Raw genomic sequence first — 19,714 nt, 5'->3', positions numbered from 1 at the left:
ATATATATTTGTGCTTGCACCCATTTCTGACACTTCTTATCCAAAGCTTCTCATTTCCCCTGATAGATACAGGTCCTCCTCAAGTTACGACAGGGCTCCATTGCTGTTATGAATGGTTCATAACTCGACTGGTTTATAAGTCAGAAATGAGGCTGCGAATTCAGTTCTGACAGCAGCTGGCAATTCTAACCACATCTGCCAAATGCTTGTCTGTACGTATGAGTTGTACATGAATTGGGTGTTTGCAACTGTAATTTATCTGAATGACCTGTTCAATATAAACTCTCAGATCAGTAGGAGTTGTTAATTTAGCTTCTGCCTTGTTATTTTATTGTGTGTGAAAAGTAGCTGAGTGTTGATCTAAATTAATCCACCACAAAAATACTTGTTTTTAGATATGTGTATATTTGCACTATTTTGATGACATTACTTCACCTCCCAATATTCACCAATAATAAAGCTTCAGACTGTGCTTCTCCTGTCTGTCTTCCACCAGCTGCACTTATTGTCAATCCTTGGGAGTATTAAAGCTTCATGTTGCCTCTAATATTTCTACTTTGCTTTTGTTTTTAAACTAGTCTGATATCAAATGCTTAGTATGTGGGTGGGAAGGGATGGGGGGCAATCAAACTCACATTCCACCGACATGACATTCTAAAAAATATAAATTACAAACATTTTTGCTGCTAACAATCAATAGGGCATGTTCTTATTTCTTTTAACTTTTATTTATCAGGAAACATGAAATCTGGTTGGTCATTTGAAATATCTATGCTGCACACAAGAAAGGGATATGAATTTAGCTGGAGAACAACACACAAATGCACAACATTCTTTAATAAATGGAAAATGAAAACTCTAGAAGCTTAAAAACAGAAGACATTTTACAGTCCTAGCCATCCAGTACTATTGTAATAATTGGGTCTTTTTGTTCCAGATTTACAAGTACACCACCAGTTGGTTATATTATCTGTACAAATAAAGATCTAAGCACACATACACGTTGCTGTATGCTTTATTGCACACTTACGAAGCTATGCACAAGTTTTCTAAATAAACAAGCTCATCTTATGCAATTTGTCTTGCATAATTTGGCGTGGCTTTACACAGTTTGGTCGGTTTGGAGCACAGACTGATTAGTTTTAACAGATAAGATTATAAAGGCACTTTGAATTATATGACAATCTGAACATTCTTTCCAAAAATGGCCGTTAATTAAGTTATGGCCAATATTTATTTATCATGGGGCTGCATTTTATTTAAAACATGTGACTTCCTAGCAGCTTACAATACACCAAGAATACGCCCTACCCACCAGGAGCAGGGCATAATCAGCCTACAAGCAACTCGGCACCCTTGGTAGTTATAAGGCCAGGGTATGTAGCCACCCAGGGGTTCACATATACGTTGGCAGTGTGAATAACTGCGCCTGCACTCAGCACAACATATCCCTTGGTGATCCAGCATGGGGTCAAAGGTCATGGTAGCACCCTCGCCGTCTAAGATCCTCTGGAATAACAAAAGAGAGATTTTAATGCAGCGAGAGTTTGAAATTACTCTTCCTTTGCCTTTGAAAGATCATTCTTTTCCAAGTAATTAAGGTTACAATAAAATCTCACACTATACACACTAGACATCCTGCTTCGGGTTTGATTCGAAGAAGGATTCTGAGATCTAAGACTAATCTAAGATCCTCTGGAATAACAAAAGAGAGATTTTAATGCAGCAAGAGTTTGAAATTACTCTTCCTTTACCTTTGAAAGATCATTCTTTTCCAAGTAATTAAGGTTATAATAAAATCTCACACTATACACACTAGACATCCTGCTTCGGGTTTGATTCGAAAAAGGAGTCTGAGAGTCTGAGTGGGAGTGCCGAGAAAGACATTTTTGAAATTTTCGTTACTTTTTTTCTCCAACGGCGTTCTGAGAGGCGGGACTGCGCAGGCGTGTGACGTCGGGCTGTACAGTGCGGCAGATTTAAAAGGAACAGAGCCTCATAGAGCGGGCAGAGTAGTTTGTGGGCGGCGGAGTGAGCCGGGAGCAGAGTGAAGACTTAAGGGCTTCGGCTCAACGGGCTTAGGCGGAAACAGACAAGGAAGGTTTGGCATTCATTTTCTGTTGTTATTTGAGGAGAGGGGCAGTATGAGTGTGAGGGCAGTTTGCTGTTCTCGGTGTCGAATGTGGGAGGCCCTGGAGTCTCCAAGCCTCCCGGACGTCTACATCTGCGCCAAGTGCATCGAGTTGCAGCTCCTAAGGGACCACGTTACGGAACTGGAGCTGCAGCTCGATGACCTTCGTCTGGTCAGGGAGAGTGAGGAGGTGATAGAGAGGAGTTGCAGGCAGGTGGTCACACTGGGGCTACAGGAAGCAGACAAGTGGGTCACGGTTAGGAGGGGGAAGGGGAAGAGTCAGGTAATAGGGAGTACCCCGGTGGCTGTGCCCCTTGACAATAGGTACTCCTGTTTGAGTACTATTGGGGGGGACAGCTTACCCGGGGGAAGCGACAGTGGCCGTGCCTCCGGCACAGAGTCTGGCCCTGTAGCTCAGAAGGGTAGGGCAAGGAAGAGGAGGGCAGTTGTGATAGGGGACTCGATAGTAAGGGGGCCAGATAGGCGATTCTGTGGACGCAGTCCAGAGACCCGGATGGTAGTTTGCCTCCCTGGTGCCAGGGTCCGGGATATTTCTGATCGTGTTCAAGATATCCTGAAGTGGGAGGGTGAGGAGCCAGAGGTCGTGGTACATATAAGTACCAATGACATAGATAGGAAAAAGGAAGAGGTCCTGAAAGGAGCACATAGGAAGCTAGGAAGGGACTTGAGAAAAAGGACTGCAAAGGTAGTAATCTTGGGATTACTGCCTGTGCCACGTGACAGTGAGAGTAGGAAGGTGATGAGGTGGAGGATAAATGCGTGGCTGAGGGATTGGAGCAGGAGGCAGGGATTCAAGTTTTTGGATCATTGGGACCTCTTTTGGTGCAGGCGTGACCTGTACAAAAAGGATGGGTTACATTTGAATCCTAGGGGGACCAATATCCTGGCAGGGAGATTAGCAAAGGGTACTGAGGTGACTTTAAACTAGAATGGTTGGGGGGTGGGAATCAAATTAAAGAGGCTAGGCGTGAGGAGGTTAGTTCACAACAGGGGAATGAGAACCAGTGCAGAGAGACAGAGGGGTGTAAAGTGAGGGTAGAAGCAAAAAGTACTAAGGAGAAAAGTAAAAGTGGCAGGCCGACAAATCCAGGGCAAGCATTAAAAAGGGCCACTTTTCAGCATAATTGTATAAGGGCTAAGAGAGTTGTAAAAGAGCGCCTGAAGGCTTTGTGTGTCAATGCAAGAAGCATTCGTAATAAGGTGGATGAATTGAAAGTGCAGATTGTTAATGAATATGATATAGTTGGGATCACAGAGACATGGCTCCAGGGTGACCAGGGATGGGAGCTCAACGTTCAGGGATATTCAATATTCAGGAGGCATAGACATGAAGGAAGGGGAGGTGGGGTGGTGTTGCTGGTTAAAGAAGAGATTAACGCAATAGAAAGGAAGGACATAAACTGGGAAGATGTGGAATTGATATGGGTAGAGCTGCTTAACACTAAGGGGCAGAAGACGCTGGTGGGAGTTGTGTACAGGCCACCTAACAGTAGTAGTGAGGTCGGAGATGGTATTAAACAGGAAATTAGAAATGTGTGCAATAAAGGAACAGCAGTTATAATGGGTTATAATCTACATGTAGATTGGGTGAACCAAATTGGTAAAGGTGCTGAGGAAGAGGATTTCTTGGAATGTATGCGGGATGGTTTTTTGAACCAACATGTCGAGGAACCAACTAGAGAGCAGGCTATTTTGGACTGGGTTTTGAGCAATGAGGAAGGGTGAATTAGCAATCTTGTCGTGAGAGGCCCCTTGGGTAAGAGTGACCATAATATGGTGGAATTCTTCATTAAGATGGAGAGTGACATAGTTAATTCAGAAACAAAGGTTCTGAACTTAAAGAGGGGTAACTTTGAAGGTATGAGACGTGAATTAGCTAAGATAGACTGGCAAATGACACTTAAAGGATTGACAGTGGATATGCAATGGCAAGCATTTAAAGATTGCATGGATGAACTACAACAATTGTTCATCCCGGTTTGGCAAAAGAATAAATCAAGGAAGGTAGTGCACCCGTGGCTGACAAGAGAAATTAGGGATAGTATCAATTCCAAAGAAGAAGCATACAAATTAGCCAGAGAAAGTGGCTCACCTGAGGACTGGGAAAAATTCAGAGTTCAGCAGAGGAGGACAAAGGGCTTAATTAGGAAGGGGAAAAAAGATTATGAGAGAAAACTGGCAAGGAACATAAAAACGGACTGTAAAAGCTTTTATAGATATGTAAAAAGGAAAAGACTGGTAAAGACAAATGTAGGTCCCCTGCAGACAGAAACAGGTGAATTGATTATGGGGAGCAAGGATATGGCAGACCAATTGAATAATTACTTTGGTTCTGTCTTCACTAAGGAGGACATAAATAATCTTCCAGAAATAGTAGGGGACAGAGGGTCCAGTGAGATGGAGAAACTGAGCGAAATACATGTTAGTAGGGAAGTGGTGCTAGGTAAATTGAAGGGATTGAAGGCAGATAAATCCCCAGGGCCAGATGGTCTGCATCCTAGAGTGCTTAAGGAAGTAGCCCAAGAAATAGTGGATGCATTAGTGATAATTTTTCAAAACTCATTAGATTCTGGACTAGTTCCTGAGGATTGGAGGGTGGCTAATGTAACTCCACTTTTTAAAAAAGGAGGGAGAGAGAAGCCGGGGAATTATAGACAGGTTAGCCTAACGTCGGTGGTGGGGAAACTGCTGGAGTCAGTTATCAAGGATGTGATAACAGCACATTTGGAAAGCGGTGAAATGATCGGACAAAGTCAGCATGGATTTGTGAAAGGAAAATCATGTCTGACGAATCTCATAGAATTTTTTGAGGATGTAACTAGTAGAGTGGATAGGGGAGAACCAGTGGATGTTGTATATTTGGATTTTCAAAAGGCTTTTGACAAGGTCCCACACAGGAGATTAGTGTGCAAACTTAAAGCACACGGTATTGGGGGTAAGGTATTGGTGTGGGTGGAGAATTGGTTAGCAGACCGGAAGCAAAGAGTGGGAATAAACGAGACCTTTTCAGAATGGCAGGCGGTGACTAGTGGGGTACCGCAAGGCTCTGTGCTGGGACCCCAGTTGTTTACAATATATATTAATGACTTGGATGAGGGAATTAAATGCAGCATCTCCAAGTTTGCGGATGACACGAAGCTGGGTGGCAGTGTTAGCTGTGAGGAGGATGCTAAGAGGATGCAGGGTGACTTGGATAGGTTGGGTGAGTGGGCAAATTCATGGCAGATGCAATTTAATGTGGATAAATGTGAAGTTATCCTCTTTGGTGGCAAAAATAGGAAAACAGATTATTATCTGAATGGTGGCCGATTAGGAAAAGGGGAGGTGCAACGAGACCTGGGTGTCATTATACACCAGTCATTGAAAGTGGTCATGCAGGTACAGCAGGCAGTGAAAAAGGCGAATGGTATGCTGGCATTTATAGCGAGAGGATTTGAGTACAGGAGCAGGGAGGTACTACTGCAGTTGTACAAGGCCTTGGTGAGACCACACCTGGAGTGTTGTGTGCAGTTTTGGTCCCCTAATCTGAGGAAAAACATCCTTGCCATAGAGGGAGTACAAAGAAGGTTCACCAGATTGATTCCTAGGATGGCAGGACTTTCATATGAAGAAAGACTGGATGAACTGGGCTTGTACTCATTGGAATTTAGAAGATTGAGGGGGGATCTGATTGAAACGTATAAGATCCTAAAGGCATTGGACAGGCTAGATGCAGGAAGATTGTTCCCGATGTTGGGGAAGTCCAGAACGAGGGGCCACAGTTTGAGGATAGAGGGGAAGCCTTTTAGGACCGAGATTAGGAAAAACTTCTTCACACAGAGAGTGGTGAATCTGTGGAATTCTCTGCCACAGGAAACAGTTGAGGCCAGTTCATTGGCTATATTTAAGAGGGAGTTAGATATGGCCCTTGTGGCTATGGGGGTCAGGGGGTATGGAGGGAAGGCTGGGGCGGGGTTCTGAGTTGGATGATCAGCCATGATCATATTAAATGGCGGTGCAGGCTTGAAGGGCCGAATGGCCTACTCCTGCACCTATTTTCTATGTTTCTATGTTTCTATACTGAAACAAAGAAAGAAAAACAACAATATATTTCAGAACTGTACCGAGGTCAAAAACAGATCTTATGCTATGAATTTGCAAATTCCTTTACCAAATAGTATAAACAATTTGGCAATAGATTGTTAGCCCATATGCCAAAATTTAATAGAGTATTTATCATTTACTGTTTATAAATGCTTTATTCATCTATTTCACATTTACTTCATCAGCAGTCCATGTACTGGATTTTCAGTCAGCTGCCATGTTTTTCAGGTACTCCACCTTGTCTCCCTGTCTCCTCCCAGTGCAAGACAATTCAGTTCACTGGCTTCAGGACTTCTGCCAGTGCTACACTGAACTAGATTAATCACCAAAGGTTAATTCTGTTCCTTCACCATCTCTCATCAAGCCCACTCTCTACTCAAATGTACAACTACCCATCACCCCAGCGCGCTTCACCCTGACAGCTGCTAAATGCTGCTTTGAGCCTCTCACAGCAATGTAGTGAGAGTGGAAATCCAGACCTTCCCTCGTTATTTGTTCAGACCTTCCCTCGTTTCAGCTGTTTCTCTAAACTAACCGCATCATTCCATTCAATTCAATTCTATAGTGATGGAAAAAGACAGCAAATTGATATACTATGAGGTGGAATATCCATGGTGTTAAAATAGTAATTAAGACACTATGGTGAATTGGAATAATATTTACTTCATTGCCTGAGGAGGTGTAGGCAGATACTCTCACAACATTTAAGATGTGCTTACACATGCACTTGAAACAGCAACTCAGTGAAGATGATGGATCAAATGGGGTATAGATGGGTGCGTACGTTGGTGAGCTGAAGGAACTGTTTCTGCACTGTATGACACCAATTATTACTTTTAAATACTATTAGAGAACTTTAGTTATCATATTCCTGGAAGTGAATTTTGTGGAAGTATTTTTTTTTCATTTGTCCTGTAAAATTTGGGGTGTTTGTTCAGGAGATTTCCATTGGAATTTTTCACAACGGATAGGAAAATGACATATTTCATCGTGTGCAAAGTTCTGTTGGTGTTAAACTCAGTGGCCACTTTATTAGGTACCTCCTGTTCTCAATAAAATGGCCACTGAGTGCAGGTCAGTAGCCCTCGGCTACCATAGCCCATCCACTTCAAGGTTTGATGCTTTGTGCGTTCAGAGATGCTTTTCTGCACACCACTGTTGTAACGTGTGGTTATTTAAATTACTGTCGCTTTCCTGTCAGCTTGAATCAGTCTGAACATTCTCCACTGACCTCTCTCATTAACAAGGTGTTTTCACCCACAGAACTGCAACTCACTGGATGCTTTTTGTTATTCACACTACTCTCCGTAGCAATTGCTGTGTGTGAAAATCCCAGGAAATCAGCGGCTTCTGAGATACTCAAACCATCCCATCCAGCACCAACAATCATTCCACTGTCAAAGTCACTTAGATTAAATTTCTTCCCATTCTGGCGTTTAGCATGAATAACAACTAAACCTCTTGACCATGTCTGCATACTTTTATGCACTGAGTTACTACCACATGATTGACTGATTAGATATTAGCATTATTGTACAGGTGTACCTAATAAAGTGGTCTCTCAGTGTATATCGGTAATTATCATATAGATTTTATTATACAGTATAATTTTATATGTATCTCAATACAAAATAAATATATCAGTTACTGATTTAATTGTTTTGCTACTTAAATAAATTTCTGTACTCACAGAATCCCAAGAATAAATTCCACGGTTCTGTTGCAATTGCACTTAAATGGATAAAGATCCATTTCAATTGACAGTCATGATTTACAATATCCTGGCAACACACATCAAAGTTGCTGGTGAACGCAGCAGGCCAGGCAGCATCTCTAGGGAGAGGTACAGTTGACGTTTCGGGCCAAGACCCTTCGTCAGGACTAACTGAAGGAAGAGCTAGTAAGAGATGTGAAGGGATTTCAAATCTCTTGCTAGTTCTTCCTTCAGTTAGTCCTGACGAAGGGTCTTGGCCCGAAGCGTCGACTGTACCTCTCCCTAGAGATGCTGCCTGGCCTGCTGTGTTCACCAGCAACTTTGATGTGTGTTGCTTGAATTTCCAGCATCTGCAGAATTCCTCGTGTTTGCGATACAATATCCTGAGATGCTTTTATATAACTACATATTAAACTCAATGGGGAAAATTAAAGTTCTCCAGGTTGGTGAAGGTGGGGAGGGGAGTAGTGAAATCTTTTGCATTCACTCATGTGACTTGCATGCTGCAGAAGGCAAAACTTACAATTGTATGTGTGCGGCCTGCTTTCGTCGCTCTGGCTGAAAACACTTTATAGAAAAGGTTATGGAAAGCATAATCACCGGCAAACACTTTATAGCTTGAGTCTCCTGGGATTGAGTCTGCAGTTCATTCAGCTTAAAATTTGAATTAATCATTGCATCCGTGTGTGGACATGCATCTCATTAATTCCTAAAGAAAGGGTACAAAATGTCAACTTTTACCAAGTTGAAGGGCATATTCATTGACATCATAACATCTTGCCATACAGACTAATTTCTTTTGGAATCTGATTGAGGATAAAATAATCCGTTCAAAATTATGAAATGTATTGGTAGAGTAGATAAGGAGAAAGTGTTTCCAAAGCAGATGGGTGAGTAAATGTAAGGTAATTGGCAGAAGGTCCAGAGAGAAAATAAGGAGTTTTGTTTATTCATTACCTTATTGTGTTCTGCAGGAAATAAAAAAGATACAATTATAATACTCTTAAGGGAATTTGATGTATGCTTGAGTTAAAAAAAACAATGGAGAGCTTTGTTGAAATGACAAAATAAAGGAACACATTGGGTTGCTCTTTCAAGGAACTGGTGTGATTAGCTGAAAGACCTTCTCTGTTTTATAATTTAAAAACCTTGACCAGTGTATGATGCTAATTTAAATTCTGGCAAGACATATATGACCACCTGGAAGGTCATTCATGCTCAGTAGGTTAATAGCAGCTGCAGGGTAACTATATTTACATACCATTTTAAAAATGAAAATAATTTATACATTCAGAAATATTCAGTGTTTGTTCTTGATGAAACAGCCAATATGACCTGAGATCTTTTGACAATATTAAAAAATGTCCTTGGCGTTCAGATGTCAGAGAGCAGGACACTTAAGTGCAGAGCTGCACCGCATCAAAGTGGCCAGCCTCCGGCACAGAGTCCGGCCCTGTAGCTCAGAAGGGTAGGGAAAGGAAGAGGAGGGCAGTTGTGATAGGAGACTCGATAGTACGGGGGTCAGATAGGCGATTCTGTGGACGCAGTCCAGAGACCCGGATGGTAGTTTGCCTCCCTGGTGCCAGGGTCCAGGATATTTCTGATCGTGTCCAAGATATCCTGAAGTGGGAGGGTGAGGAGCCAGAGGTCGTGGTACATATAGGTACCAATGACATAGGTAGGAAAAGGGATGAGGTCTTGAAAGGAGAATATAGGGATCTAGGAAGGGAGTTGAGAAAAAGGACTGCAAAGGTAGTAATCTTGGGATTACTGCCTGTGCCACGTGACAGTGAGAGTAGGAATGTGATGAGGTGGAGGATAAATGCGTGGCTGAGGGATTGGAGCAGGAGGCAGGGATTCAAGTTTTTGGATCATTGGGACCTCTTTTGGCGCAGGCGTGACCTGTACAAAAAGGACGGGTCACATTTGAATCCCAGGGAGACCAATATCCTGGAAGGGAGATTAGCAAGGGCTACTGAGGTAACTTTAAACTAGAATGGTTGGGGGGTTGGAATCAAATTAAAGAGGCTAGGCGAGAGGGGATTAGTTCACAACAGGGGGATGGGAACCAGTGCAGAGAGACAGAGGGGTGCAAAGTGAGGGTAGAAGCAAAAAGTAGTAAGGAGAAAAGTAAAAGTGGCAGGCCGACAAATCCAGGGCAAGCATCAAAAAGGGCCCCTTTTCAACATAATTGTATAAGGGCTAAGAGAGTTGTAAAAGAGCGCCTGAAGGCTTTGTGTGTCAATGCAAGGAGCATTCGTAACAAGGTGGATGAATTGAAAGTGCAGATTGTTATTAATGATTATGATATAGTTGGGATCACAGAGACATGGTTCCAGGGTGACCAAGGATAGGAGCTCAACGTTCAGGGATATTCAATATTCAGGAGGGATAGACATGAAAGAAAAGGAGGTGGGGTGGTGTTGCTGGTTAAGGATGAGATTAACGCAATAGAAAGGAAGGACATAAGCCGAGAAGATGTGGAATCGATATGGGTAGAGCTGCGTAACACTAAGGGGCAGAAGACGCTGGTGGGAGTTGTGTACAGGCCACCTAACAGTAGTAGTGAGGTCGGAGATGGTATTAAACAGGAAATTAGAAATGTGTGCAATAAAGGAACAGCAGTTATAATGGGTGACTTCAATCTACATGCAGATTGGATGAACCAAATTGGTAAAGGTGCTGAGGAAGAAGATTTCTTAGAATGTATGCGGGATGGTTTTTTGAACCAACATGTCCAGGAACCAACTAGACAGCAGGCTATTCTAGACTGGGTTTTGAGCAATGAGAAAGGGTTAATTAGCAATCTTGTCGTGACAGGACCCTTGGGTAAGAGTGACCATAATATGGTGGAATTCTTCATTAAGATGGAGAGTGACATAATTAATTCAGAAACAAAGGTTCTGAACTTAAAGAAGGGTAACTTTGAAGGTATGAGACGTGAATTAGCTAAGATAGACTGGCAAATGAAAATTAAAGGATTGACGGTGGATATGCAATGGCAAGCATTTAAAGATTGCATGGATGAACTACAACAATTGTTCATCCCAGTTTGGCAAAAGAATAAATCAAAGAAGGTAGTGCACCCGTGGCTGACAAGAGAAATTAGGGATAGTATCAATTCCAAAGAAGAAGCATACAAATTAGCCAGAAAAAGTGGCTCACCTGAGGACTGGGAGAAATTCAGAGTTCAGCAGAGGAGGACAAAGGGCTTAATTAGGAAGGGGACAAAAGATTATGAGAGAAAACTGGCAGGGAACATAAAAACTGACTGTAAAAGCTTTTATAGATATGTAAAAAGGAAAAGACTGGTAAAGACAAATGTAGGTCCCCTACAGACAGAAACAGGTGAATTGATTATGGGGAGCAAGGACATGGCAGACTAATTGAATAATTACTTTGGTTCTGTCTTCACTAAGGAGGACATAAATAATCTTCCAGAAATAGTAGGGGACAGAGGGCCCAGTGAGATGGAGGAACTGAGCGAAATACATGTTAGTAGGGAAGTGGTGTTAGGTAAATTGAAGGGATTAGAGGCAGATAAATCCCCAGGGCCAGATGGTCTGCATCCCAGAGTGCTTAAGGAAGTAGCCCAAGAAATAGTGGATGCATTAGTGATAATTTTTCAAAACTCGTTAGATTCTGGACTAGTTCCTGAGGATTGGAGGGTGGCTAATGTAACCCCACTTTTTAAAAAAGGAGGGAGAGAGAAACCGGGGAATTATAGACTGGTTAGCCTAACGTCGGTGGTGGGGAAACTGCTGGAGTCAGTTATCAAAGATGTGATAACAGCACATTTGGAAAGCGGTGAAATCATCGGACAAAGTCAGCATGGATTTGTGAAAGGAAAATCATGTCTGACGAATCTCATAGAATTTTTTGAGAATGTAACTAGTAGAGTGGATAGGGGAGAACCAGTGGATGAGGTATATTTGGATTTTCAAAAGGTTTTTGACAAGGTCCCACACAGGAGATTAGCATGCAAACTTAAAGCACACGGTATTGGGGGTAAGGTATTGATGTGGATAGAGAATTGGTTAGCAGACAGGAAGCAAAGTGGGAATAAACGGGACCTTTTCAGAATGGCAGGCAGTGACTAGTGGGGTACCGCAAGGCTCAGTGCTGGGACCCCAGTTGTTTACAATATATTTTAATGACTTGGATGAGGGAATTAAATGCAGCATCTCCAAGTTTGCGGATGACACGAAGCTGGTCGGCAGTGTTAGCTGTGAGGAGGATGCAGGGTGACTTGGATAGGTTGGGTGAGTGGGCAAATTCATGGCAGATGCAATTTAATGTGGATAAATGTGAAGTTATTCACTTTGGTGGCAAAAACAGGAAAACAGATTATTATCTGAATGGTGGCCGATTAGGAAAAGGGGAGGTGCAATGAGACCTGGGTGTCATTATACACCAGTCATTGAAAGTGGGCATGCAGGTACAGAAGGCGGTGAAAAAGGCGAATGGTACACTGGTATTTATAGCGAGAGGATTCGAGTACAGGAGCAGGGAGGTACTACTGCAGTTGTACACGGCCTTGGTGAGACCACACCTGGAGTATTGTGTGCAGTTTTGGTCCCCTAATCTGAGGAAAGACATCCTTGCCATAGAGGGAGTACGAAGAAGGTTCACCAGATTGATTCCTGGGATGGCAAGACTTTCATATGAAGAAAGACTGGATGAACTAGGCTTGTACTCATTGAAATTTAGAAGATTGAGGGGGGATCTGATTGAAACGTATAAAATCCTAAAGGGATTGGACAGGCTAGATGCAGGAAGATTGCTCCCGATGTTGGGGAAGTCCAGAACGAGGGGTCACAGTTTGAGGATAAAGGGGAAGCCTTTTAGGACCGAGATTAGGAAAAACTTCTTCACACAGAGAGTGGTGAATCTGTGGAATTCTCTGCCACAGGAAACAGTTGAGGCCAGTTCATTGGCTGTATGTAAGAGGGAGTTAGATATTGCCCTTGTGGCTACGGGGATCAGGGGGTACGGAGGGAAGGCTGGTGCAGGGTTCTGAGTTGGATGATCAGCCATGATCATAATAAATGGCGGTGCAGGCTCGAAGGGGCGAATGGCCTACTCCTGCACCTATTTTCTATGTTTCTATGTTTCTATGTAATAGACTATGGAGTTGGCATGCACTGGTTTAAACTAATTAACTTACCACAGAATCATTGAGTTAAACGGCATAGAAATGGCCTTTTGGCTCACCTTGTCTGTGCCAATGATCATGCCTATCTATGCAAATCTCACTTGCTTGCATTCATTCCATACCCTTCTGTGCCTTTCTCATTCAAAGTATTTGTCCAAGTGCTTCCTAAATGTCATTACTGTTCCTGCCTCCATCACCTCTCTGGCAGCTCATTCCAGATAAAAACTCTTTGTATGGAAAACTTACCCCTTGGGTCCCCAGTAATTTTTTTTCTTCTCACCTTAAAACTATTTCAATACCCTTACCATGGGAAACAAACTCTGACTTCTATCTCTAGCTATTTGTGTCACAACTTTATATAATGTATCTCTATCATCTCAGCCTCCTTTTCTCCAGGAAAAACTGAACCAGCCTACCTATATCTCCCCATTATCCAAGCCCTCCAATCCAGGCAACATCATTATGACACACGCAAGGAACTCAGCAGGCCAGGCAGCGTCTGAGTAAAAGAGTAAACAGTCGCCGTTTTGGGCCGAGACCCTTCATCAGGATTAGAAAAAAAATGATGAGGTAAGAGCGAGAAGGTGGGGGGAAGGAAGGAAGATGTACAAGATGGTTGGTGGTAGGTGAAACCGGGAGGGGGGTAGGGGTGAAGTGTAACACTCGGAAGTTGACTGGTGAAAGAGATAAAGGGGTGGAGAAGGGGAAATCTGATAGGAGAGGATAGAAGACCACAGAAGAAAGGGAAGGAGGTGGAGCACCAGAGGGAGGTGATTCCCAAGTGAGGATGTAAGATGAGAGAGGGAAATGGGAATGGTAATGGTGAAATGAGGCAATTAGTGGAAGTTGGAGAAATTGATGTTCATGCCATCAGGCTGGAGGGTACCTAGATGTGGTGTAAGGTGCTACTCCTCCAACCTGAGTGTGGCCTTATCGCAGCAGTAGAGGAGGCATGCACTGACATGTCAGAATGGGTATGGGAAGTAGAATTGAAAGAGATGGCCACTGGGAGACTCTGCTTTTTCTGGCAGATGGAGCGCAGGTGCTCGGCGAAGCGGCCTCCAAATCTACATCGGGTGTCACCAACATACAAGAGGCCACATCAGGAGCTCGGATACTGTAGATGACCCCAACAGACTGACAGGTGAAGCGTTGCCTCACCTGGAAGGACTTTTTGGGGCCCTGAATGGTAGTGAGGGAGGAGGTGTAGGGGCAGGTGTGGCACTAGTTCCACTTGCAAGGATAAGTGCCAGGAGGGAGATCAGTGGAGAGGAACTATTGGACAAAAGAGTCACGTAGGGAGCCAACCTTGCAGAAAACAGAACGTGGAGGTGAGGGAATTATGTGTTAGGTGGTGGGATCCTGTTGGAGATGGCAGAAGTTATGGAGAATTATGTGCCAGACGTGGAGGCTGGTGGGGTAGTAGGTGAGGACAAGAGGAATACTATTCCTGCTGGTGTGGTGGGAGGATGGTGTGAGAGCAGATTGTGCGAAGTTGAAGAGATGTAGGTGAGGGCAGCGTTGATGGTGGAGGAAGGAAAGTCGCTTTCTTTGAAGAAGGAGGACATATCATTAATTCTGGAATGAAAAGCCTCATCCTGAGAGCAGATATGGCAGAGACGGAGGAACTAAGAGAAGGGGATGGCATTTTTACAAGTGTCAAGGTGGGAAGAGGTATAGCCCAGTGACATCATTGTGAATCTTCTCTGCACCCTCTTTAGCTTAATCATATTTTTCTTGTAATGCTGTGACCACAACACTCCAAGTGAAGACTAATCAACATTTTTTACAACTGTAACTTGACATCTCAACTCTTATACTCAAGTCTTGGCCGATGAAGACAAACATGGCATTTGCCTTCTTCACCACCCTGTCTAACTGTGCTGCCACTTCCAGGGAAATATGTACTTGTACTTCTAGATCTCTCTGTTCAACAACAGATCACAGAGTGAAAGTTCTGTCCTGTTGAACTTGCCTCTATGCATCCTATCACCTTTGTCAGAGTGAAATTCCGTCTGGCATTTCCTTAAGTCATAATTCCACAGCACCTTAAGAGTTTGAATTCGGTTTCAAGAATCTGAAGATAAAGGTTTGCTCCCAGTAAAAGTGACTTTACAGCTATCAGATTTTTGTGAAAACCCTGTCTGATTTTGTAGGTCCCATTTTCATACCAATTTAATAGACCGTTGAATGTCCTTTGACTGGTTATTCACTTGTATTAAACCATTTAAAAAAAAACACACTACAGAGTTAAAGAAAAGCCTTTGAGGCCAATTTCTCAAATCAATCAGGACTATGCATTAAGTGCTAGTCTTGAAGACGTTGCCCAGATCACAGGAATGAGAAAGGATAGAAAATAATCCTTGCTTTTTCTGTGATCTAAGATTGTATAAACTCTTGCTTCAGAATCAAAATCTCACCTTGGCTTGGGAATACAAAGATGATGATGTTTCATCATCGTGGTTCATGGTCTACTTCCACAAAATTCAATCAAGATGATACAAACTTAACAAATACTGCAAACAATTCTTTTCATTATTTGAACTTTACATTTCCATACAGTAATATCATCTGAGTCAAACACAAGTAGAAATATATATTAGCTTTCTTCCCAGATAACACAAATATCAATGAATTGAATTACAGTACGTTATTGTTTAAATTCTGTTCAAGCTTTTCTACCAACTCAGACAAGATTATCAAATACCAAATTGAATATTGAATGTTATGAAATTATAAACAGGTCAAAACACTAAAAACATCTTGAGGCAAGTTAAGTAACAAATAAACTATAGCTGGAGATTTAAATGGAGATGAGTAATGCATGCAGAGATTATATAACTATTCAGCATTTTCATAACTGTAATTTTATTTTGTCAATTTAATAGCAAATGTACATTATTTCAATCAATGATAGTTTTATTGTCATCCTTATCAGCTCTTGATATGCACTGTCTAATGCGGGAACTGTCAGATTCAATTATTCATGAGTGGATCATTTATAGTGCATGGCACATTTGAGTTCTGAATGATAGACAGCATTGAGATAATATAATAGTTGCTCTTTAAAATCTCTTCATATTTAAGCCCCTTTTTCTGTCACATCCTAATTTCAAGTCGATATTTTCTTTATTGGGTTGATAGAATGAGGTCTAGTGGCAACCAATTCCAAAAAAGCCAAAATTAGCAATTATTCATTGATTGAAACTGTGGATGTTTTCTGGAATAGGCTTTGGGTAATAAAATAATTAAACCTTTATAAATACAGTAGGTTTACAGTTCATTACAGTTAGAGCAAAGGAATCCTCCCCTGAGAGGCACATTTAAAATATTCTGCAAGGCCCAGTCCTCTGTCAATTTTCTTTCCATTCTCATGACAACTTGGCAGACAACAATCAAAAACATCCTCTAGGGGATCTGAGTTGTTATTATAGTCACAATGTATCATAACACATGTAAAAATATGCAAGTATATATTGCATATTCATCGTCCTAAGTTAGTGTGTAACATTACAGTCCCTATACAAAATGTCTACTACAATGCTACACAATTATTTTTCATATTCATTGTCCATTACCACAGAAAGGCACATCCATACTGACGGTTAATCTCAATGCATCAGGGGGTGTGTACAATTACCAACCCTTCATACATCATCAAATAAAGACAATTCAGAATTCCATTGAAGTACAATCTTTACAATTCAATCAGATAATACTAATACTTGTAGAATTATATTTATCACTATTAACACAGCAGATTTTTAAAGAAGGATACAGAGGATAACAATAATTAAAAACAAAAACTAATCAAAAAAATAGCCAGAATTCCCTTTGTTTATTTCGGACTGTGCTGCCTAACTGGGGCAGGAGATTGTTGTCTAAGTTTCTAACTAGTGTCAGTTGTGTGCACTTGTTTGGCCATTAAACAGTACACCATGCTTGGACTAAACACTTTTTTAAATAGTGCCAATTGCGTGCGTTTGTGTTCAAAAAGCAATGATTTTTGTCACTGATAGAAACATAGAAATCTACAGCAGATTACAGGCCATTTGGCCCACAATGTTGTGCCGACCATGTTAGAAACTGCCTAGAATTTCCCTACCACAGAGCCCTCTATTTTTCTAAGCTCCATGTACCTATTGTTGTGTATGTGGCCTGGTTACACAACAATGCTATTAGTAAAAACACTGGAGACAGGAGCTAAGGTTCATGGTTCTTTACTGGCAGAAACCGAACTCGGCACACATGTACAGATCAATACGTGCCTAATAGCGCATTCAACGACGTGTTACTAAAACATAAAGTAGTCCCTTATCATACTGTAGGCTATATGGTACATTCCTCCCCTTTTATTTTAATAGTGTATCAAATGTTTTTTTTACTGGGGTACTATGCTAAACAAATATGTTTACCCTTAACATACAAGTGCCTACCATTTGTTTACTTAGCAACTTAATAATATCAAATTATAACAAATTAACGTAATAATATCAAATTATAACAAGCCTTTTTTTTACTTTTGGTCTAAGACCCATTTATAACTCAAGTCTCTGTGGGGGGGTGGGTGCCTTCTCTGCTTCTCCGGGTAACGTCTGTTAATAAACTTGTTTGTTTTAATACAGATTTCCATATAAAAATCATGAAAACTTGACCTCTGAGCACAGGGAGTTAAGAAGATGTGCGCCTCCAACTTGCTTAGAGTTCTAGGCAGCAGATCGCCTCTGTATAATGAAGACTGCTCTGTGCAGCTGTCCTAGATATATACACATCTTTGTGCTATCACTTGTCCTCCTTACCCATATCTCATTTGTTCCAACTGAACTAATTACAAAGCCAATTTTCGTATTCTCTTTAGATTCCAAATAAATAGGCTGACCTTTATGATACCATCTCTTATTGTAATATAACTTTCCATCTTCTATTCGTGCTTCATACCTTTGTGCCGGTGATTCAGCAGGAGTGCTGGGAAGATGCTCAGGAGAAGACGGAGATGCTGGTCTTTTCGGAGATTTAAGCTTGTTGAGAGTTCGCAGATCTACCATTATCTGTTTATCTGTTAACAAGTAATTTAACTGCACAGGTGCAAGTTTTCGTCTTTTGTCTGTAATTGGAACAGGGTCATTCGGTCTCCTCCTTAGTTTCCTAGTCATTATTGGCTTTACCCTCATAGAATCTCCTGTGAGTTCCATTGTTAACCTCCCATTCTCAATCATCTTTTTCTTTCCTTCTAACTCAATCTTTTTATCTTCAAATTCCTTCACTGCTGCTTTCTTCTCTTTGATATAATTCCTTTCCAATTGTTCTGTCTCCAGTTGCAGAAAAAGCTCTGCATTTTATATTCTTTCCTTGTATTGTTGATCTAGTTTCTTCATCCTTTTCTGCTGCTCCTGCAAGGTGACATCCTGTAACTGCCTTTTGAGAGATGTCAATTTTTCCTGGTATATCTGCTCTTTTATTTCCAGGTAGTCTTCATCATCCTACTTATTGGCAATATCTGTCTCCCTTGTATCCTCTGTATCTTCATCTGAGTCAAGGCCACGGATACTGCGTCCGTCCTCATCGTTGACACTGTCTAGCTCCTCCTTGTTGTTGTAATAGTCGACAATGTGTGAGAGGAGAGCTGCAGACATCTTCCCCACCAAGCTGCCCTCCTTTGTTGACACATTTAGTGCCTTGATGGTGTGCCAATCCAACTGGATTTTCCTGAGCCATTCACATCCCAGCAACAGTGGTCCTCCATTTTTCAGTACATAGAGGTTCAGCTGCTGTGTTTTGTCTCTGTAGGTCACTGTCACTTTAATTTTCCCTTTGGGACGCACTTTCTGTCCTGTGTAAGTCTTTAGCGGTAGTTTAGTTTGTTTCAGTGGTATGTGAGAAAACAGTCATTTGTAGTCACGTGCAGAGATCACTATTAAAGCTGAGCCTCTGTCCAACTCCATTTTCAGTCTCACGCCTGCCACTTATAGAGTGATCCTTATTACTCTTCGATCATCTGTCTCTTTCACACTGTGAAGTTGCAGACAAGACAATTCACTTTCATCTGAGTCGTTTTCATCAGAACTGCTTTCTTCCATTTTGGTTACATTGTTGTGTTTTCCTTTCTGGGGTTTCTTGTTTCTCTGTTATTTTGTCCTTTTTCTGCTGTTTACTAGCTTTGTATACTCTGCCAATGTGGCCCTGTATGCCACAGTTTCTGCATTCTTTGCCTTTAAACCAACAGTCATCAGGGTCATGTGACATGTTCCCACAATGGTAATATTTCTTTCCTTCATTTCTGTTCAGTGACATTTTATTCATAGCTTATTCCAGAGATTTTTGTTGTGTCTCTGAAGCACCCCGTGTTGCTATTTCCATTGATATTGCAATGTTCAGTGCCTTCTCTAATGTAAGGACTTTTTCACCCAGGAGCTTCTTCTGTGTGGTTTCACAGTGCATGCTAACTTGTCCCTCAATGTGTCCAATAGACCAGCTCCAAATTGGCAATGTTCTGATAATTTGCGCAAATTAGCACAATATTCAGAAATGCTTTCATTTTTGCTCTGATTCCAATTGTGAAATTTAAATCTTTCAGCAATGACCAGTGGTTTGGGTTTTAAATTAAACTTTA

At 41.7% G+C, this 19,714-nt stretch overlaps 1 protein-coding gene and 1 pseudogene across 1 annotated transcript in view; both read right to left on the bottom strand.

Moving 5' to 3' along the window:
- Positions 1-1,004: 1,004 nt before the first annotated feature.
- The window catches only part of cnmd (chondromodulin), an 83,301-nt gene continuing 64,591 nt past the window's right edge, over positions 1,005-19,714 (bottom strand). The window contains exon 7 of the mRNA XM_072264371.1: positions 1,005-1,509. Coding sequence (XP_072120472.1) covers positions 1,285-1,509 — 225 coding nt within the window. The 3' untranslated portion in view covers positions 1,005-1,284. The remainder of the gene's footprint in view (positions 1,510-19,714) is intronic.
- Positions 17,811-18,737, bottom strand: LOC140200627 (sin3 histone deacetylase corepressor complex component SDS3 pseudogene; annotated as a pseudogene).

Source organism: Mobula birostris, chromosome 7, assembly GCF_030028105.1.
Source record: "Mobula birostris isolate sMobBir1 chromosome 7, sMobBir1.hap1, whole genome shotgun sequence".
Lineage (NCBI taxonomy): Eukaryota > Metazoa > Chordata > Chondrichthyes > Myliobatiformes > Myliobatidae > Mobula > Mobula birostris.
The sequence above is the reverse complement of the archived record's forward strand: the minus strand, read 5'-3'. Positions and strand labels throughout refer to the sequence as shown.